Consider the following 21,689-nt stretch of genomic DNA (forward strand, 5'->3'; position numbering starts at 1 on the left):
ACAGCAGTTTGTGAAACACCCACAGATGTCAGCCGTGATCAGGAAGCAAGATCACGCCCTCCTTGGCTACATGACGGATTTGAAGGTCTGTACAGCCGCCTTAGCCGGGAGCGCGGGACGGGAGAGGGGAGCATGCCGAAGGGATCCATCCCCAAAGTCAGGACGGGGAGGTTCGGCTCGACAGAGGTTTCACCCCCGTCTCCCCCAATCTGCCACCCGGGAGGTGGAGGAGCTCAGGGTTCCCCACGATTGCCGCAAGGTCCTGCTCTTCTTTGGCCAGAACCCCTACTTCCAGAATGTAGTCGTGTGAAGGAGTGTGTCCTCAGGGCTGTGGTTAAGAGGCCGCCGCCAGGATGGGCGGTCGCAGGTCCAGGAGGGAGGGCCAAACACGATTCCATACCCTCCACCTTCTCCCAAACTCGTCTTCCGGCAGGGTATGGGCCGTCACATTCCACTCCCATCCAGCGGCACCAGGATTATGAACAGGAGGCCTACAGTCGCAGGCACCACAACACCAGTCCTAACTTCTTCAACTGGTTCTCTGAGCACAGCTTTGCCGGGTCTAGCTGGATAGCTGAGGTGGGGCCCTGCGACAAACAGCGGGAAGGACCCCGCTGGGTTCGGCGGCAGCTTAGGATGGGCCTCTGAACCCTGCCCCGTTTCCCCTGCCGGATCATCATGGACGACCTGTGGCCCAACCCCTGCAGTACTACGTGAGGAAGAAGGCCCCAGGAGAGGGAACCGAGAGGAGGACAGGTGAGGTGCTCGGGGTGTGGGTGCCAAATTGTGCACCATGGTGCCCGTGGGACCTGGCTCCACCAATGGAGACACTGAGGCTCTGAGGAACTCTCCGCCGCAGGGACCCTGAGTCCAAAGGGCATCACCGTGCGACAGGAAGACTGGATAAGTGCATTGCCAAACGGCTTCTGCCTGGCGAAGCTTGAGGCAGGCGGGGCCAGGCAGCCTCCATGAGCCGAGCTGGAGAGTCAAAGCCAGCTGCACTTGTGGGAATTGTCATTCCGAGTCCATAAACCCCACCCACAGCTCTCCTAACACCGCCTTACACGTGGCCCACCGGAGCTACCTCCCGCCACGCTTGGCACAGATGTCTGGGTATCCAGGCACCAAGGCTCACCCCGCCGCCCCGTCACCTGTCTGTGTGGGTCTGGACACCACAGTTGACCCCTTCATTTCCATAGGCAGCTCCATTCCCCCCGCCCCCAGCCGCGCCGAGTGCACTGGCCAGCGTGCACAAATTAGTTGAATACGTGGGTGGAGGAAAGGTAAGGCGATCACAGTCAGCAGCAGGGAGTGGCATGGGAGAGTGACCGCGGATCCCGCAGAGGGCCTTCAAACCCTGAAGCAACCTATGGCCCGGAGAGTGTACCCAGGTGTCTCCTCCCTTGTGCCGGTGTGTATGTGTGTCTGTCTGCGTGTCCGTGTGTCTGTCCCTCCCAGGGAGCGTCATGAATTTGAGATGAATAGGAGGGAGCATCGCACTTGACCGAAGCCAGTCCACAAGCTTGAGGTGGAGCCGAAAGGTCTGGCCGGTCCATCTGCGCGGGAAGTAACTGAAGTCCTCTGCCGGGGCGAAACATCGGCAGATTGAGGCGCCAGGAACCCTGGAAAAATATTAAAAGGTTGAAAAACAAAGTCAAATGTCCGTGTATGTGTGTGTGGGTGAGCGTGTGTGTGCCTGTGTGTGTGTGTGTGTGTGTGTGTGCGTGCGCGCGCCCGGGGTCGCTCGCGTGCCTGCGCTCCTCTTTGAGGCAGGGGTCGGGGGATTGCCTGAGCACATCGGCCTCGTGTGGGTGTTTGACTTCTCTGCCTGGGCATCGCCAGCCCATGGAATGGCTTGGCCTGTATGCTTGCCCAGAGGGCTAGGGCACACACGCACGGGGACTGCATCCCAGGGGCCAGAGGTCCTTCCCTTGGGGTGCGGGGGCGCTGAGCAGGGAGAGGAAATGGGACCAAGGCCAGCTCCCTGGGGCTCATCTCTTCCCTGGGGAAATGAGGACGTTCAAGGAAAGGAGCGATGAGCCGGGGCCGACCGGGTGCAGGACCCACGTTCGCTGGATGGAGAAAACAGTCGTCCAGGGATGCTCCCTGGTGGGTGTCCTCAGACATCCACTGCACACGCCACGGGGGAGTCGGGGGAGAACCCAGGTTCATCACTCCGTTGAACCCAGCGCCGGTGCTCTTCATGCCTTGGAACGCGCACAGGCTCTTGCTGACACGGTTGGACTCTCAGGACCAGCCACAGTAATAGCGAGGGTGGGTCAGGGCATATGGAGGGACGGTGGGAGAGGCGACAGAGGGAGGTGGGAAGGTAGGAAGACGACATTCATTCAGGCGCCGGGCGAGGCTCTCGTTTGTGGGGAACACCGACACACACACACACACAGACACTCTCAGATGCACAAGCAGGTGCACAATCACACCCCCACACACTCATTCAGGCACTCCCACACACTGACACACACACTCACTCTCAGGCACCCCCCACATACACACTCCTTCCGTCACTCACCGCCCCTGACAAAGGCCCAGCACAGTCCTCACGCAGGCACACTCTCACTCACTGACGCATCCAAAGGCTTCTTCACTCACATGTCTTGACACTCACACACTGACGCACGCATGCTTCCCCAGGATCCTAGCCCCCTATTTCCCTAAGGCCAGGGGAGAAGAGAGGACAGGGTTTGACGGTTGCTAAGTGTAAGGGCCGGGCCAACCTCGCGTGTGCTCTCTGTCCCATGATGACTCTGGGGCTGATATCCCTTAGCCTTCTGTGCGTAGGTCCATGGAAAGACCCGCAGCATAGAGAGTAGGTGTCGCAAGCCGCACCTGGGAGGCGGTGAGGTGAGCCCCTGGGGTGCTCCTCCCCCAGGCCGGCATCTGCTGGCCTGGGACGCCTGGGCCTAGGGATGCTGGCAGAGGACTGAATCTGCTGCCAGCACAGTGGGGAGATGTCAGCGTTCGCCCCATGACACTCTTCTCCATCCCCAGCTAAGAGGGCTGCACGGGCAGTAGCCCCGACCCTGATAGGGCGATACAACCTTCCTGTCCCCGACCGCGGCCCTCCCCGTGGGGCTCCCCGCTCCACAACTTCCGGGAATTGCGGCGGCTCTTTCCCGGAGGAGCGTTCGGCAGGCAAACTGCAAGGATGCTTCTTGTCCCTTTCATTATGCAGGACCGATCGCCTGTCCGGCGTCAGCCTGTGGAATTGATGATCTGTAGGATCTAGCCTTGCCCCTTAGAGAGTGGGCGGAGGCCCCTGAGGCTCTAGGAGGGAGGCTTGGCTCTCTCCGGCTGCAGGGGAGATCGGTCTTCTCAGCTTCCTTTTTTATAGGATTTTACTGTTTTATTGGGAAAGGAGAGAATGAGAGAGAGCACAAGAGCGAAGAGGGTCAGAGGGAGAAGCAGACTCCCCGCTGAGCAGGGACCCCCCCCCCCCGACGTGGGTCTCGATCGAGGACTCCAGGATCATGACACGAACCTTAAGGCAGCGGCTTAACCAACTGAGCCACGAAGGGCCCTTCCTTTCAGCTGCTTGGTCTGGTAATGCCGGTGTACGCGCCTGTTGGCCCCTGGCTCTGCTTGCGCGGCTCAGAAGAAAGTGTGACTTCATAATCCGCAGCGGGAGCAGGTCAGATCCCATGTTGGCGCATGGTCTGAAGGGGTCCTAGCCTGGGCCATTTCGGGGGACCGCAGGGTAGTCCTCTACGCATGTGCCGTTTGGTAGGGACTGGCAGAGGATGTAAAGCTCGGGGAAAGAGGTGGGCACAGGGTCCCCCACTCGGAGCATCTCGCACCAGCGCTCGCGTAAAGGCGTGATGTTGGGGCACGGCCCGGAGAGAAGGGTGAGGCGAGGTTTGGGGGGGAAGCTTTGGGAGATCAGGGAGCCCCAGATGTCAGGACTCAATTGGACGCTGAGGCCTTCGGGGCCAGGGTCCCCAACAGGAAAGCAGGGTGCCGGGACAGCTTAGACAAACCCACGCAGAATTCCCGTGTGAACGCTCAGACAAGACCACGATGGCATTCTGTCTGGCAGCCTCTGCAGGGGGGGACCTTTGCAGGACGACCCAAAACAAAGCCACTAACCATGAAATATCGGTCGCTGTCACAACCTGAGGCACTTAGTCTCCAGATGTCAGCCCACAAGACCCATCAGCACCGGAGACGTGGGCGTGTTCCAAATCCTGACTGGCACACCTTGGCGAGTAATCCACAGGGGGCGCAATCTCAACGTCCGGGAAAGAGCTCAAAAGAACCCCCAAGTCTGAATGGGAACCCGGGAACACTCTCGGGGAGCTTTGTCCTCCGGCTGAATAAAACTTTCCCTGCTGCCCAGCGCTCTTCGTCTGGTCTGCCTCTTCCTTCCTCGAAGCGACGCGGCCAAGAGCCTGGGCACTCAGAGAAGAAAACTCCTGTACCCCAGAGTGCTTTACCGCATCTACATTGCACGCACCTTCGTCGGGGCTCTCCCCACACCCAGTTGAGTGAACACCTTAGCCTGGCGGGACCCGGGTCTGTCGATACCAGGGACATGGTTGGCGAAAGGCGCCCGGGGCCTGCGCCTGGCTGTCTCTCATGAATCCACGGAAGGGCACACTCCAGCTTCCAAGATACAGGTCTGTGCGTGCTCAGCAGAGGTACGCACACGGATGCCTCCTTGGACGCATTTGCCTTTGGGGCCCCATAGGCAACGCGGAGGATTTCCATAGGCAAAACCTGCTCTGGTGTTGGTTATGGTGTACTTTAGGGGGATGCCTTATTTCAGGCTAGCAGCTTGACTTAGCGGAATCACGGACACGCCTCCTTTCGGCCGGCCGGACCCTCCTTAGCAGAGAGCCCCGGCTGCCAGCTCCATTCCACGCCCAGCCCCCCCCTCCGAGCCACGGGCTCACCCTCCCACTCCTGCACCTTCTGTCTGGTGAAAATTTTCTGAGTCATTGGTGCCGAACATGGCCTGCACGTTATACTACTTTTTTCTCTGAACATATCGAACCTATCACATACTGCCTTCTGGCCTCCATGCATCCGAAGGGGAGGCTGGCTCTTCCTCTCCCTGAGGATCCCCAGTGTGTGGTGCGTCAGTCCCACCTCTGTAGACTGCCGAGAGATGTGTCTTTGCCCAGTGACCTGGGCGTCTCTTCGGCGCGTGTCTTCCGCTAGGCGCACATAGTGCTCCTTGGATGGGCAGAGTCAGGGTTGTCGGGCAACTTCCAAACCCTGTCACGTTAGGTCTTCGTGGAACTGCTACGTGAGTAACTCTGCCCCACCTCTCTCTGACGTTCCCGAGTCGTACATGTCAGTCGTGGGCATGAGGGTTTCCCGCAGACCTCTGTGGAGCCCTTCACTTCATTTCTTTGAGGTTTAACTCTCCACCGAACCCCGCATGACCGAGTGGGATCTGTCTGAAGGTCCACGGGTGCTTTCAGATCTCCTCTTGACGTCCAAGAGGGAATGTTTGCTGTCAGCCTGTGGGCTTGGCAATGTACAGATTTCAGCCTCCGTCCAGACTCCGCCCGTCCTCGCTCCCTCTCTCCCTCCCCCGCCCACCCTGTCCCCAGGCCTGCCTCCTCCTCTGCCCTCCTCTCTCCCTCGCATCCCCACCTCTCCCTCTCTGTTCCTCTCCCTCTGTCCACCCTCCCTCTTCCTCTCCTTCTCCGCGCCGCTCCCGCTCTTCCCCCGCTCCCTGTCCGGCCCCCCGCCCCCCAGGCTTCTCGATCTCCATGATGCGTTGTTTTGGGTGCACTATTTACTCAGGACGCTCCTCTAGTGTCCTGGGCATGTATACAAGACCAAATTCAGTTTGGACTGTAGCAGTAAACCCACAGACTGGGTTGAGTCAGGGACAGTCTCAGATAATTGTGCTTCTCCCCTGCAGACGGCCGGGCGTTGTCATCCCTGCAAAGTCCCTGGTTTGCGTTGACCAGTAGAGTTTGAAACGCTGACGCCCTACCATCCAGAACCCTGCACGTCACCCCAAGCGTGTTCCTCCTGCCTCCTTCGGTTCAAAACCACCCCTCCCGTCACGGGCGGCCCGACACATTCCTCTTCTGTACCTGAGGCCCTCCCACGATACGACACCAACGCCTCATCCTTGCCGTCACCCACTGGGCCTTCCTGGCACCCAAGGCGCCCTACATCCTCCATATTCCGGTACGCCTCCCTGCAGGGACCGGCATGGAGTGCGGGAGTGTCGAGAATGGCCTTGTGGGTAGCTGAGAATGGGCAGGGTGTGCCGCCAATGCTCACTTTGCCATCCCCTCCCCGACTGGCACTCCACTCAGGGACAGACAGACCAAGGAAGAACTTGCAGCAGAGCTGGGGCAGCCAAGACAGCCACAGCTCTTCAGCAAGGCGGATTAAAGCTGTCTCCGTGGACCATTATGCTGGAGATCGGACATCCCTGGCAGTTATGGTGAGGCGGGAAGAAAGACCCAGGAAAAGGGAACGCGGAGGTCAGACAAGGAGGGAGAAAGCAAAGAGGAAGGGCCAGGCAGAGGTAAGTACGGTGGGAACCAATCCTACCAGTGGCTTTGACGAAAGAACACCCCCAGAGTTACCGTTTTTTCTTTCTTGAGATTTTATTTATTCATTTTACAGAGATGAGACACAGCGAGAGAAGAAACACAAGCAGGGGGAGTGGGAGAGGGAGAAGCAAGCTCCCCGCTGAGCACGGAGCCCTATGCGGGGCTCCATCCCAGGACCCTGGGATCATGACCTGAGCCAAACGCAGAAGCTTAAAGACTGAGCCACCCAGGCCCCCGGCAGAGTTACTCTTTAGGCTACCTGGCCCGCCCATTAGCATGCCATAGAGTCCCAATCCCGGAACTGACTGGGGCTGTGCCAGTGGTTGTGTGAGCACGGAGGTGGCCTCGGACCTTGGCTCCTTGCTCATGCCAGGCCAATGATCTGTGTGCGGTTCCTCTCTTTCTAGGAGAGGCGGGTCGTTGGGGCGGGGACGAGCCTGCGTGCTGGATCCTCCTGGGCCGCCTCCTGGCTCCCTCCCGCACCGGGCGGCGAAAGGGGTGGAAGCCTTGTGGACAGCCATGTGGCAGTGGTTGGAGCACCAGCTAATGAGTGCAGGGCTTCCCCCGGTGTGACTAAGAAGGGGCCGGGTGAGGTTCCCGGGCGGCGGGGGCCACCCTATTGAGCGGCTGGCTGTGAATTTCCCGGTGCCAGCAGCGTGTTCCCAGTGGAACGGATGAGAGTGTGAACACGAGGTTGGTGGTACGAGGGAACTCCCGGGAATGGCCTGGTAGGTGTCAGCGAAGAAAATGCCACGGTCCAGGCCCGGACGCCACCCCTGAGGAGATGAAGCAGAGGGCGGGCTCCCGGGAGGGGCGGGGCGGGGCTGGTTGCGGCCACGCCCACCGCCGTGCCGCTGGTTGGACCACGCGGGCGGCTCAGCATCCTGGGCGTGAGGGGTTGAGGGGGGTGGTAACATCCCGCCAAGGGCACATGCGTGCCGGGGGCGCCACCCCCACGCCACCCAGACGCCGCGAGTCCGCAGGCTTTTGTGCGCATGCGTCCGCCAGGCCCCCATTCTCCGGTAGGAGCCCGCCTCGAAGCGTGGGCGCCAGAGCTTCAACTGCTCGGCGGTTGCCGGCGCCGCGTGCTCGCCCCCCCAGCTCCTACCTTCCGCGGCTGTCGCGGTTGGGGTCCAAGGCCCCATGGAGAGCGAGGCGCCGTCCGGGGACGACGGGGCTGCTCCGGAATCCTTGACCAGCTTAGTCCGCGGAGGGGCCGGTGACGACTCGGGGGCCGGTGGGGAGGCAGGCGCCCGGGCCGAGGCGGGGGCGCCGCAGGCCCTAGGCTGGGGGGGCATAGTGGTAGAGGCTGCGCTGGAGGCTGAAAACCGGCAGCGCAGAGGCGAGGCCGCCCCGGGGGAGGAGTTGGTGTTGGTGGCGGAGGATATCATGGCGGTGATGGAGGTCGTGGCCGTGGAAGACGGGGAGGTGACTCAAGCAGAACAGGACGAGGAGCTGCAGGAGCTGCCGCAGGAAGAGCCAGCCGGGGCCCCGCTGGCCGCGCTGGAGGTTGTGCAGTTAGCGCTCAGCTCTCTGGATGCCCAAGCTACCAGGGCCTACGTGCGGCACAAGCTCAGGGTGAATCAGAAGCGGAGTTCTCACCTGGCTCGCCGGAGGGCCATCATCCAGTGCATCCCTGGCTTCTGGGCCCAGGCCGTATCCTTCCTCCGGCTGGTGGGGTTTGGCTGCTGTGCAGGAGCACCGGGGGGAGGGCAGCAGCAGAACCACGGCCACGGCCATGGGCGCTGAGGGGAAGGGTTCCAACCCCCTTCCCCGGGTGGGAGTGGGCCCACGGTCCCGATAATGCACAGCAGAAGGAGGCGGATCGGGGCGCGCGTGAGAACGCAGGGGCTAAGACCTGTCCAGACCGTGTGTGATCAGAAGCTGCAGGCGGAAGCTTTGGGGCTGCAGCTCTCCCAGCAGGCTTGCGGGGTTCAGGGAACACGGGTCAACAGCCTTCGACAAGTAGTGTAGCCCAAATCCCACTTGGCTCAGAAAACCTATTGGAAGGAAACCGTTGTTGGGACATGGGGCAAACGGGGAGGCTGCCCGAACCCCTTCCCTGTCCTTCAGACCCTGCGTGGTTTTCCAAAGAGTTCAGGGCAGACCCACCATCTCGTCCGCACGCGGGTTGCCAAGCCAGTCAGTGGGCCGCCTCGCTTCGGCACACCGCGTAACCTCAGACACGGCGCAGCGGCGGTGCTGCAAACCTGTCTCCACCAGCCCCACACAGCCAGGCCGTGGCCCCAGGCTCAGGCGCCTACATGCACCTTTCCTCCCTGCCAGGCTCTCCCCCTCTGTGTCCTCGCTCGCCCCCTCGCTCTGTCCTCTGTGCCCTCCCCCTCTGTCCGTTCCTCCCGGTGTGGGGTCTCTGTGTCCCTGTCTCTCTTTTGCTTTCCCTCCCGCCCCCATCTACTCCTTTCCCTCCCTCACTCGCTGACTCTGCCAGGACCAGCCTTTGGGCCGTGGGTGTGCAGCCGTGCTCCACGTGAGCCGAGCGGCCCCCTCCTGGGCGCAGGAGGCCCCTCAAAGTTACCAGACCTCAGGCAAACACACAAGCAAAGAAGACGTGAGCGTGGGAGGGAGCACATCCAGGCATCCAAAGAAGTGACCGCCTGCAGGCCACACGCACAGGCCAGGGGCCCGTGGGAAGGGAGAGCATTCAGGCCCTTGGCCTTCCCCTGTTGTCGGGTGCCGGCAGCCTCTGAGGTGCTGGAATCCAAGGCACTCCCCAGGGTTGAGCAGGTGGGAAGATAGGGCAGGAGATGAGGACGTTGGGAGCCCGGCCGTGCCTGGTGATTCTGCACATGCACTGTCCGGGTCTCTTGCTCTCAGCCGGCAAGGGCTGGGTCGCTCCTGGCTCTCGTACCGTAGCAAGGGCTGCCGAGACTCCTTGACCCAAAGCAGATCCTGAATCACCCCAAGATATCAGCCGTGACGGGTGACCAGGGCAGAGACGTGCTCAGCTTCATGACCAAGTTGGAGGTCAGTCCTGGGAGACGGAGGCTGGGGGAGGTCCGGTGGGAGTGGGCTTTGAGCAGGAATGGGCCCGGCATAGTGGTTAGGAGCGGCAGCCAGGCAAGCAGCCCCGGATACGTAGAGGACACGTTCCCACGTGCCCTCCTCTTCCTCCGGCGGGGTAGGTGGAGGAATTGTGCCGTCCTAAGTACCGCTGCAGGTTGATGTTTTTCTTTGAGAACAACCCCTACTTCCAGAACAAAGTGATCATTAAGGAGTATCACCTTAGCATTGCCGGTAAGAGTGGGCTTGAGCTTCGAGGGTGCTGGGGTCGGGCAGGGGGCCCTTGGGAGTGGAAGGGGAGGTAGGCGGGGGGGGGGCCCGGGGGGGGCAGGGCCGGGACCCTGCCTCGGAGGGAGAGAGGCGGGGAGGTTGAGAGGGAGAGAGGCCGAGAGGGATTGGTTGCTAGGCCGTTGAGAGGCTTTCCTAAATTTTCCATTCCTGCAGGATATCGGGCGTCTCATTCCACTCCAGTGCAGTGGTTCTGGGACAATGCACATGGAGCTGCCAGGCGCAGGCACGAAACCACCAGCCTTAACTTCTTCAACTGGTTGTGTGATCCCTGCTCCCCAGGGTCTGACGGCATCGCCGAGGTGGGGACTCTGCGGCCTTCGTCCGCCGGGGTGATGCCTGGGCCCCGGTGCTTGGGAACGGGGCCCGGGCTCCTTGCTCAGCTAGTCTGTTTCCCCACCAGGTCATCATCGAAGACCTGTGGTCCAATCCCCTGCAGTACTACCGGAGGCAGGAAGGCAGCCGAAGAGAATGAACTGAGAAGAGGGCCTGTCGGTGAGCAGCCGGGGGCGCTGGGTCCTGACTTGTGTGTGTGGCAGGTGCCGGGACACAGGCTGGTTGGCGGCGGGGACACTGAGGCTCAGGGGAGCCTTGGCCCCAGCTCACCCAGAGAGCGGTTGGCAGGGTGAGAGGGGAACCTCGGGGAACTCAGGGTCCCCATCCAGGCAGGTGCGCCCATGCGGGCACGTTCAGGGACCCCAGGATGGCAGCTGGAATGTCCCAGGTCACTCCGGAGAAGGAAGACTTCTCCACCCCGTTTCTCTGAACACTCACCCGTGCCCGTCGACCCCCTCTCAGGCCTTCTGCCGTTCGTTCATTTGGGGATGTCCTGTGTGTCTTTACGAGTGGGGCTGCCTCCTTCCATTCCCGCTCCTGTGCCCAGAATCCCAACTTCCCTCCGCGGTCCCGACCACCCCGTGGCCTCGCACAGCCACACGGCCATTCTAGGGAATGGCACTGGGCCTTGAGCAGGAGGCTCGTGAGGCTCTAGCTGAGTTGGAAGAGGGATCCCACGAGGACAGAGGACACCCTCAACACCGCCTCGGCTATCCTTGGTATTATGCAATTTCACGAATCCCTGACGTGTGTGTGTGTGTGTGTGTGTGTGTGTGTGTGTGTGTGTGTCGTGTGCATGGCAGCTGTGTGGACGTGTGTGTGTGTGTGTGTGTGTGTGTGTGTGTGTGTGTCGTGTGCATGGCAGCTGTGTGGACGTGTCCACTTCAGAGCATCAGAATCTTACCAACAAGAAATCGTCGAGGAGGCCACCACCGCTGTGAGAGATGTGTGGACGAATCTACGTGGTGCTCTGCCTGCACAGGTCACAGTTGTGAAAAGGATCACCAGTGCCCGCTCTGGAGAGTATCCAGCACCTATGTGGGGAAGGCGAGAGAGGCATAAACAAGTTAAGAAGTTCTTTGCGTCTGTGTGTGGGTTTGTACTTGGAGCCAGGATATGGGGAGGAGGCAGTCAGCCTAGTGGGACCCTCCACCCCATGGCCTGTGGGATTCCATGTGTGGCGGTGAAGTTCAGCATGGGGGCAGGGCAGTGGAGGTCAGGGCTCGGCATGCGGACAGAGCACCCCCCATCCTAGGTAGGGTCTACGAGGAGCTCGGTCAAAGGCAGACCTCTCTTCATGGGAGCCTTGTCCTTTAGGGTAGGGCACACAGGCGGGGAAGGGTCCTGGCGAGCGGGACCCTCGTCGCCTGGTGGCTCCAGGCACCGCCTCATTGACACCGCTTGAGGAGCTTGGCCCAATAGCCTTGCTACCTGGAAGCGTGCCCCACATGCTGTGATCGGTTCCCATGCGTTCAACCGGTCAGGAGCACTGCAAAACCCACGTGTCCCGAGGAGAAGATGGAGGCATTTCCTTGTGCTCCCTGCAGACCCAAGCCCTCCTGCGCCGCACCACCTGCCCACAGGGGACAGTTCCAAGCACGTGTGACGGAAGGCAGGTTTGAGTGCTGGGCACTGTGGCTTTGTGAGTGGGTTGTGTGGGAGGGAGTTGCATGCCCACGTACACTTTCGGGTGTGTGTCAGCGCATGTGGGTTCGTGTATGTGTGCCTGTGCGTTCGGCCCCCTGAGCATGGCCCTTTCCCGGGGATCTTGTGTGTCTGTGCAGTGTGTGTGAGTTTGCATGCGCACGTGAGTGTGTGGCAAGGGTGCATGCCTGTGGTCCGAAGACCATGTGTCTTGGTGTGTTTCGAGAGTATGTGTTTGCAGGCGCATGGGTGTGTGTGTTTGGGAGGCCACGTGTGTGCATCAGTGTGTAGGGGCCCAGGGTGTTTATGTGCTGCATTTCCATGTTTGCATGCCCACGTATGTGTTAATGTGCGTGTCCAAGTGCGCATGCTTGTGTGCCATAGCACTTGTGAGTTGGTGTGTGTTGCGTGTTTCCACACAGATGGCTTGTCTGTTTGTGTGTGTGTGTCTGTGTGTGCGCGCGCGCGTGTGGGCCCACATGCACATACCTTTGTGCGGGCACCGTGTGTTTATATTTAATGGGAATGCGTGTTTGCATGCGACACATGGGTGTATGTGTGTGGCCAAGTGTGCGTTTCTGTGTGTCGGGGATGTTTTGTACCTCCATGTGTTGTGTGAGTGTGTGTATCTTTCATGTACACATCTGTGTGTGTTCCTGGCAAGTGTGCATGTCTGTGTACTGGAGACCAAATATTTTGGGTGTCTGTTTCCTGAGGGTGTCTTTGGCCATGCGTGGGTTGGTCTGTGTTTGGGCGGTCAATGTGCATGCCTGTGTGCGGGGACCGTGTGTGTGTGTTGCATGGTGTTTGTGTTTCCCAGTGCACGTGAACGTGTGTGTGCAGGCGAGTAGAAATTCGCCTGGCTGTCTGTGCTATTCCATGGGCATATTGCGTGTGTGTGTGTTTTCAGGCGTACCTGGGCGTGCGACTTTCACAGGGGTCCGTATGTATGGAAGAGTTCCAGAGACCTTCCGTGTGAGCGTTGAGTGTAAGTGTCATTGGTGGCACAAGGGTGTCTGTTGTGTGTGTATTTGCAGGCTTTGGGTGATTGTGTGTGTGTGAGTGTGTGTGTGTGTGCGCGCGCACGTGGGAGAGAGAGAGAGAGCGGTGCCGTCCGCATGGGTTTGTGTTTATGTGCGTGCATGCGGCCCTCTTCATTCCCGTGTGTCGAGCCCGGGAATGTGTGTGTGTGTGTGTGTGTGTGTCGTGTGCGTGTGTTTGCATGACCTCGTGAGTGTGTGTTGCATGTCTCTGTGTGTTTGCAGGCACGTGTGAGTATGAGGGTGTGTGGCCACTGGCCCATGCCTGTGTGTCGAGACCGTATGCGTCTGTGTCGTGTGTCCAAGCATTTGCACGTGCACACGTGTGTATGAGAGTGTGTGTAGGCCCCGGTCAGCGAAGGAGAGGGCCTGTGGGATTGCTAGCTCTGCCGATGATGGAGAAAGGGGCAAGAGGCCGAGGGCAGCCACGTCCCTCCGGACACACAGGCCTCGTGTGCATTCCGTGGTTCTTCAGTGGTCCGTCTCCCGTGTCGATGCACAGACGCAAAGGGGCCAAGCCAAGGGGGGCGGGATGGGATTTGGCAGGCGGTTGTGAGGCACACCACCCATCTGTGCTGATTGAACACATGGTTCCAGGTGTGGGAATTAGCTAGGGGTTTCACCCTCTTCCCAGGCCACACACCTCTTGTGGTGTGGCCTCTCTCACCTTCCCTCCCCGGCAAGGGCTAGGCCAGACGTCTGTCATTGCACGAATGTCACACGGGAGTGGGAGTGGACGTGGACAGCATCCACATGACGGGCGAACGGATGCAAACCACGGTCCGAAGACTGTGGGGGCGCATATTAAATCCAGTCTGGTGGAAATACGTGGAGACCCGGTCGGGGACTCTACCTGTATACACGTGCACGGTTCTCCTGACTGAGACGGGGGCAGGGGGGCGTGTAAGAAGCCCCTTTTGTCGGTGATGCCTGTAGAGACAGGCTGGCCTTGGCACCGACCAAAAGCCCCATGCCATTTTTCAGGCTTCAAACCACACTTGGGCATCTCTCACCTCATTTGTGGGCCAGCTCTGGGTATGTGATGGCCCAGCTTGCCGATCCACTCACGGTCTGACCCGGCTGGCCCAGAGCACGTAAGGCTAGGGAGGATGCGTTCCCCTCTGTAGGCCAGACGAGCTGGCAACCCCTTACCGGGGCATTCGTGCCTTTGGCAGCATGCAACATTAGACGCTCCGTCTGTGGGGTGGGGGGCCGGGCGTTCGTGCTGCCGGTCGCCTGGGTCCCGTCCTCAGCTGCTTGCCGCCTGGCTTTCCAATGAGTGGGCCCTGAGTTCACTGTGCCGGCGGACAGCATCCACCTGCCGCCCTCTCCACAGGGTTGGGTCAGACTTCCTCTTCAGGGAGGGGCGTCTGGGTCACCTTTCCTGTATGCTCTTGGCCCCAGGAAAGGTATGTGTCCCTCTGTCCTCCCTTACAAACACACTCGTTCTCTGTGTGAGTGTGTGAGCTGTGTTCGTGTGCGCAGCCGGCTTGGCACCCTTTCGAGGGTCACCGGCGTGGCTGCCGGTCCCAGAGCGGGAGAGGGCTTTGATTTCCTGGGAGAGGAGCTGCTCCGAGATGCAGCTGCATCTTCTGTCCGGAATTCTTTAGGTACCAGAGGCCGTGTGCCCACAGGGGTCAGAGAAATTGCGCCGGGAGACAGAGTCAGACAGGAGGCCGGCGAGGAGAGCGTGAGGAAAGGACAGTCGGACGGGTGGAGTGAATGCTCTTCGTCGCTTTCCTCCTGGCCAGCAGAGGGCATGCACGGGGACAAAATGTAGCGGCATATTTCCCGGAGGCGGCAGAGGGGTTCGGGGCCTCTGTGTCCTGGAAACGCACTATGAATACTCCAGGGTCTGGGCTGACCATTTCCACGCACACTGGAGCAGGCTTCCCGTGGTGCACACAGTATCCTGGGTCTTAGAGGAGTCTATTCGGGAAGGTTGAGGGACAGCCTCGCCTTGTCGGTACAAAATCCAGGCAGAGCACGCACCTGACGAGGCCGTGGGAGGCGCGGGCAGGGGGGGTGGGGTGGCGGTTGTGTTGGGGGGTGGCGTAGGGGTGGGAGGGGGGTTCGGTCGGGCTGGGAGCTCGAGGCCACCGCGGAGGAGGCACGCAGGCAGGCTCTCTGGCGGGCTGGCAGGCTCCGGTGGGATGAGGGGCGGGGCCGCCAGCGGGCACGCCCACCGCCCTGCCCAAGCTTAGAGCCAAGGGCCTGGCTGAGTCCTGGGCGTGCTTCCGGGACTCCATCCCGCCAAGGCCGCATGCGTGGCCCGGCCACATCTGCCTCTTGCACACCTCGCCCCAGGCCCTTGTGTGCATGGGTCCCATTGTCCAGAGGCCTCCGGGAGGAGACTGCTCTCGGTCGCCGTCCCTGGGTGCCAGAGCTGCGCTTGGGGAGGAACCTGAGGAGGCCTGTGCTCACAACTCCAGCCCTTCCCTCCGCAGCTGCCCCGGCGACGCAGGGTGCGAGGGAATCCCGGACCCGCCTCAGTCGGGAAAGGGGCCGGTCACGTGGCGGCTGTCCCCGGAGATAGAGGCCCCTGGGGCGCGCCGGGGGCGCTGAAGTCCCTCGGTGTGGGGATGGCGGGCATGGCTGTTCGGGAAGGGGAGGAGCGATGGGAGGGAGAGGGTGCCATCCTGGCGGTGGAGCTGGTCTTATGGTGGGTGCTGAACCTTGCCGTGTTGGAGGGCGAGGACGGAGATGGCGAGGAGGCCACGGAGGACCCGGAGGAGGTAGAGGAGGCAAGGGCAGTTTAGGAGTCGGAGGAGTAGAGAGAGAGGGGGACGGTGAGGAAGAGGAGGGTGAGGAGGAGGAGGAGGAGGAGGAGAGGCTGACAAGGCTGTGGAGGAAGAGGGCGAGGAGGCTGTAGAGGCTGAGCAGGAGCAGGGCGAGGAGGAGGAGGATGTGGACAGGGAGGAGGGGGAGGCTGAGCATGCTGAGAAGGAGGAGGCTGAGGTGGTTAAGCAGGAGCCAAGGGAGGAGGAGAAGCCCGAGGAAGAGGAGGAGGTGGAGGGGCCTGAAGAGGCTGAGGAAGAGGAGGGGGAGGAACAGGCTGAGGAGCAGGCTGTTGCGGAAGAGGCTGAGGTGGAGGAGGCTAAGGAGGAGCTTGTTGGAGAGGAGGTGGCTGAGGCAGAGGAGGCTGGGGAGTGCGAGGAGCCTGAGGAGGGAGAGGAGGCTGAAGGGGCTGAGGAGGAGGCTGAGCACGAGGACCAGAGGGAGGAGGGCCAGAAGGAGGAAGAAGGGGCGCAGGAGATGCAGGAGAAGCAGAAAGGAGAAGAACAGCCAGAGGGGCGGCGGGGTCCGATCCCGTCCTCGCTCGAGGCTCTAGAGGCCCTGCAGTCAGAGCTGGAGTGCGTTAAGAAACAAACCAGCAGGTCCTACTCCGGGCTCAGGCTCAGGTGTTGTCGGAGGCGGCAGCGTCCCCTGGAACACCAAAGCGCCCTTATGCGGTGCATCCCTGGCTTCTGGGCCAAGGCTGTAGCCTTGACGCTGTCATGGAGGGACCCCGATGTGGCCGGGCTAGAGCAAGAAGTACCGAAGGGAGGGGGCCGTTGAGTATCAATATACATCTGGAGGTGAACCCCCCACCCCCAGCCCCACCCCAACTCCCCGGGTTCCGGTGGCCACGCCCATGCCCTGGTGATCCGGACAGCCTGGACATCCCCGCCCTGGGTGGGGGTGGGGGCTGGGGGCCTCTGGCTGCCCTTGATGTCACACGAGGCTCTCGAAGTCCAGTGGAGGTGTAGGACCAGAGAGCCAGCTTTCAATTAGGCATTAGGAGTCGCAGCAGGGCGTCTTCCCACAAAACAGGTCCAGCTTAAGCTCAGGTTCCCCTCGGGGTAACGTGGCAGGCGGAGGTTGTGAGTGCCCACCTGCTCAGCCTGAGGCAGGAAGGTGTGCTTGTCCGGAGATGAGCTGGTTGTGTCTGGCTGTCAGCAGAGGAGGATGAGCTGCGGAGGTGGGCCTGGGGCGGGAGGGGTTGTCTCTGAGGATTCTCAGCCCCCTGTGTGAGTGCTGAGACCTGCAGTATCCCGTGAGGGGGCCCGGGGGCATTGAGGCAGTCCGTGTGGACGGAGTATGACCCGGGGGAGCAGAGGGGAAGCAGTGCCCAGCTGCTGTCCAGACTTGCACTGTAGTTCTAGCACTTTCATCTCCAGCCCTCGGAGGGTCCTTGACTTACAGCAGTTTGTGAAACACCCACAGATGTCAGCCGTGATCAGGAAGCAAGATCACGCCCTCCTTGGCTACATGACGGATTTGAAGGTCTGTACAGCCGCCTTAGCCGGGAGCGCGGGACGGGAGAGGGGAGCATGCCGAAGGGATCCATCCCCAAAGTCAGGACGGGGAGGTTCGGCTCGACAGAGGTTTCACCCCCGTCTCCCCCAATCTGCCACCCGGGAGGTGGAGGAGCTCAGGGTTCCCCACGATTGCCGCAAGGTCCTGCTCTTCTTTGGCCAGAACCCCTACTTCCAGAATGTAGTCGTGTGAAGGAGTGTGTCCTCAGGGCTGTGGTTAAGAGGCCGCCGCCAGGATGGGCGGTCGCAGGTCCAGGAGGGAGGGCCAAACACGATTCCATACCCTCCACCTTCTCCCAAACTCGTCTTCCGGCAGGGTATGGGCCGTCACATTCCACTCCCATCCAGCGGCACCAGGATTATGAACAGGAGGCCTACAGTCGCAGGCACCACAACACCAGTCCTAACTTCTTCAACTGGTTCTCTGAGCACAGCTTTGCCGGGTCTAGCTGGATAGCTGAGGTGGGGCCCTGCGACAAACAGCGGGAAGGACCCCGCTGGGTTCGGCGGCAGCTTAGGATGGGCCTCTGAACCCTGCCCCGTTTCCCCTGCCGGATCATCATGGACGACCTGTGGCCCAACCCCTGCAGTACTACGTGAGGAAGAAGGCCCCAGGAGAGGGAACCGAGAGGAGGACAGGTGAGGTGCTCGGGGTGTGGGTGCCAAATTGTGCACCATGGTGCCCGTGGGACCTGGCTCCACCAATGGAGACACTGAGGCTCTGAGGAACTCTCCGCCGCAGGGACCCTGAGTCCAAAGGGCATCACCGTGCGACAGGAAGACTGGATAAGTGCATTGCCAAACGGCTTCTGCCTGGCGAAGCTTGAGGCAGGCGGGGCCAGGCAGCCTCCATGAGCCGAGCTGGAGAGTCAAAGCCAGCTGCACTTGTGGGAATTGTCATTCCGAGTCCATAAACCCCACCCACAGCTCTCCTAACACCGCCTTACACGTGGGCCCACCGGAGCTACCTCCCGCCACGCTTGGCACAGATGTCTGGGTATCCAGGCACCAAGGCTCACCCCGCCGCCCCGTCACCTGTCTGTGTGGGTCTGGACACCACAGTTGACCCCTTCATTTCCATAGGCAGCTCCATTCCCCCCGCCCCCAGCCGCGCCGAGTGCACTGGCCAGCGTGCACAAATTAGTTGAATACGTGGGTGGAGGAAAGGTAAGGCGATCACAGTCAGCAGCAGGGAGTGGCATGGGAGAGTGACCGCGGATCCCGCAGAGGGCCTTCAAACCCTGAAGCAACCTATGGCCCGGAGAGTGTACCCAGGTGTCTCCTCCCTTGTGCCGGTGTGTATGTGTGTCTGTCTGCGTGTCCGTGTGTCTGTCCCTCCCAGGGAGCGTCATGAATTTGAGATGAATAGGAGGGAGCATCGCACTTGACCGAAGCCAGTCCACAAGCTTGAGGTGGAGCCGAAAGGTCTGGCCGGTCCATCTGCGCGGGAAGTAACTGAAGTCCTCTGCCGGGGCGAAACATCGGCAGATTGAGGCGCCAGGAACCCTGGAAAAATATTAAAAGGTTGAAAAACAAAGTCAAATGTCCGTGTATGTGTGTGTGGGTGAGCGTGTGTGTGCCTGTGTGTGTGTGTGTGTGTGTGTGTGCGTGCGCGCGCCCGGGGTCGCTCGCGTGCCTGCGCTCCTCTTTGAGGCAGGGGTCGGGGGATTGCCTGAGCACATCGGCCTCGTGTGGGTGTTTGACTTCTCTGCCTGGGCATCGCCAGCCCATGGAATGGCTTGGCCTGTATGCTTGCCCAGAGGGCTAGGGCACACACGCACGGGGACTGCATCCCAGGGGCCAGAGGTCCTTCCCTTGGGGTGCGGGGGCGCTGAGCAGGGAGAGGAAATGGGACCAAGGCCAGCTCCCTGGGGCTCATCTCTTCCCTGGGGAAATGAGGACGTTCAAGGAAAGGAGCGATGAGCCGGGGCCGACCGGGTGCAGGACCCACGTTCGCTGGATGGAGAAAACAGTCGTCCAGGGATGCTCCCTGGTGGGTGTCCTCAGACATCCACTGCACACGCCACGGGGGAGTCGGGGGAGAACCCAGGTTCATCACTCCGTTGAACCCAGCGCCGGTGCTCTTCATGCCTTGGAACGCGCACAGGCTCTTGCTGACACGGTTGGACTCTCAGGACCAGCCACAGTAATAGCGAGGGTGGGTCAGGGCATATGGAGGGACGGTGGGAGAGGCGACAGAGGGAGGTGGGAAGGTAGGAAGACGACATTCATTCAGGCGCCGGGCGAGGCTCTCGTTTGTGGGGAACACCGACACACACACACACACAGACACTCTCAGATGCACAAGCAGGTGCACAATCACACCCCCACACACTCATTCAGGCACTCCCACACACTGACACACACACTCACTCTCAGGCACCCCCCACATACACACTCCTTCCGTCACTCACCGCCCCTGACAAACGCCCACTCAGTCCTCACGCAGGCACACTCTCACTCACTGACGCATCCAAAGGCTTCTTCACTCACATGTCTTGACACTCACACACTGACGCACGCATGCTTCCCCAGGATCCTAGCCCCCTATTTCCCTAAGGCCAGGGTGCAGAGAGAGGGGAGGGACAGGGTTTCACGGTTGCTAAGTGTAAGGGCCGGGCCAACCTCGCGTGTGCTCTCTGTCCCATGATGACTCTGGGGCTGATATCCCTTAGCCTTCTGTGCGTAGGTCCATGGAAAGACCCGCAGCATAGAGAGTAGGTGTCGCAAGCCGCACCTGGGAGGCGGTGAGGTGAGCCCCTGGGGTGCTCCTCCCCCAGGCCGGCATCTGCTGGCCTGGGACGCCTGGGCCTAGGGATGCTGGCAGAGGACTGAATCTGCTGCCAGCACAGTGGGGAGATGTCAGCGTTCGCCCCATGACACTCTTCTCCATCCCCAGCTAAGAGGGCTGCACGGGCAGTAGCCCCGACCCTGATAGGGCGATACTAACCTTCCTGTCCCCGACCGCGGCCCTCCCCGTGGGGCTCCCCGCTCCACAACTTCCGGGAATTGCGGCGGCTCTTTCCCGGAGGAGCGTTCGGCAGGCAAACTGCAAGGATGCTTCTTGTCCCTTTCATTATGCAGGACCGATCGCCTGTCCGGCGTCAGCCTGTGGAATTGATGATCTGTAGGATCTAGCCTTGCCCCTTAGAGAGTGGGCGGAGGCCCCTGAGGCTCTAGGAGGGAGGCTTGGCTCTCTCCGGCTGCAGGGGAGATCGGTCTTCTCAGCTTCCTTTTTTATAGGATTTTACTGTTTTATTTGAGAGAGAGAGAATGAGAGAGAGCACAAGAGCGAAGAGGGTCAGAGGGAGAAGCAGACTCCCCGCTGAGCAGGGACCCCCCCCCCCGACGTGGGTCTCGATCGAGGACTCCAGGATCATGACACGAACCTAAGGCAGCGGCTTAACCAACTGAGCCACCGAAGGGCCCTTCCTTTCAGCTGCTTGGTCTGGTAATGCCGGTGTACGCGCCTGTTGGCCCCTGGCTCTGCTTGCGCGGCTCAGAAGAAAGTGTGACTTCATAATCCGCAGCGGGAGCAGGTCAGATCCCATGTTGGCGCATGGTCTGAAGGGGTCCTAGCCTGGGCCATTTCGGGGGACCGCAGGGTAGTCCTCTACGCATGTGCCGTTTGGTAGGGACTGGCAGAGGATGTAAAGCTCGGGGAAAGAGGTGGGCACAGGGTCCCCCACTCGGAGCATCTCGCACCAGCGCTCGCGTAAAGGCGTGATGTTGGGGCACGGCCCGGAGAGAAGGGTGAGGCGAGGTTTGGGGGGGAAGCTTTGGGAGATCAGGGAGCCCCAGATGTCAGGACTCAATTGGACGCTGAGGCCTTCGGGGCCAGGGTCCCCAACAGGAAAGCAGGGTGCCGGGACAGCTTAGACAAACCCACGCAGAATTCCCGTGTGAACGCTCAGACAAGACCACGATGGCATTCTGTCTGGCAGCCTCTGCAGGGGGGGACCTTTGCAGGACGACCCAAAACAAAGCCACTAACCATGAAATATCGGTCGCTGTCACAACCTGAGGCACTTAGTCTCCAGATGTCAGCCCACAAGACCCATCAGCACCGGAGACGTGGGCGTGTTCCAAATCCTGACTGGCACACCTTGGCGAGTAATCCACAGGGGGCGCAATCTCAACGTCCGGGAAAGAGCTCAAAAGAACCCCCAAGTCTGAATGGGAACCCGGGAACACTCTCGGGGAGCTTTGTCCTCCGGCTGAATAAAACTTTCCCTGCTGCCCAGCGCTCTTCGTCTGGTCTGCCTCTTCCTTCCTCGAAGCGACGCGGCCAAGAGCCTGGGCACTCAGAGAAGAAAACTCCTGTACCCCAGAGTGCTTTACCGCATCTACATTGCACGCACCTTCGTCGGGGCTCTCCCCACACCCAGTTGAGTGAACACCTTAGCCTGGCGGGACCCGGGTCTGTCGATACCAGGGACATGGTTGGCGAAAGGCGCCCGGGGCCTGCGCCTGGCTGTCTCTCATGAATCCACGGAAGGGCACACTCCAGCTTCCAAGAT

At 60.9% G+C, this 21,689-nt stretch overlaps 1 protein-coding gene and 2 long non-coding RNA genes across 3 annotated transcripts; all 3 read left to right on the forward strand.

The window, feature by feature from the left end:
• Positions 1–5,738: 5,738 nt before the first annotated feature.
• Positions 5,739–7,426, forward strand: LOC148161282 (uncharacterized). Its single transcript, XR_015767683.1, has 3 exons — positions 5,739–6,168; positions 6,300–6,514; positions 6,616–7,426. It is a non-coding gene; the product is annotated as an uncharacterized LOC148161282 (long non-coding RNA).
• A 102-nt stretch (positions 7,427–7,528) lies between these two features.
• On the forward strand, positions 7,529–9,868 carry LOC148161283 (testis-specific Y-encoded protein 1-like). Its single transcript, XM_088020835.1, has 3 exons — positions 7,529–8,198; positions 9,450–9,527; positions 9,758–9,868. Exons 1-3 carry the CDS (start codon positions 7,686–7,688, stop codon positions 9,866–9,868), a joined length of 702 nt encoding a protein of 233 aa, XP_087876961.1. The 5' UTR covers positions 7,529–7,685.
• A 161-nt stretch (positions 9,869–10,029) lies between these two features.
• Positions 10,030–11,265, forward strand: LOC148161284 (uncharacterized). Its single transcript, XR_015767687.1, has 3 exons — positions 10,030–10,153; positions 10,255–10,346; positions 11,053–11,265. It is a non-coding gene; the product is annotated as an uncharacterized LOC148161284 (long non-coding RNA).
• Positions 11,266–21,689: the final 10,424 nt, after the last annotated feature.

The sequence above is a fragment of the Eumetopias jubatus genome, unplaced genomic scaffold (genome assembly GCF_037043125.1).
Source record: "Eumetopias jubatus isolate StellerSeaLion01/CBP00866 unplaced genomic scaffold, mEumJub1_p1.0 scaffold_258, whole genome shotgun sequence".
Lineage (NCBI taxonomy): Eukaryota > Metazoa > Chordata > Mammalia > Carnivora > Otariidae > Eumetopias > Eumetopias jubatus.

Bases quoted from the DNA above. Each gene is read 5' to 3' on its own strand.
- LOC148161283 (XM_088020835.1), top strand. From the start codon at position 7,686: ATGGAGAGCGAGGCGCCGTCCGGGGACGACGGGGCTGCTCCGGAATCC. The intron at 8,199-9,449 runs GTATCCTTCCTC...GACCCAAAGCAG, and splicing joins CTGGCTTCTGGGCCCAGGCC to ATCCTGAATCACCCCAAGAT. The intron at 9,528-9,757 runs GTCAGTCCTGGG...CCCTACTTCCAG, and splicing joins GCTTCATGACCAAGTTGGAG to AACAAAGTGATCATTAAGGA.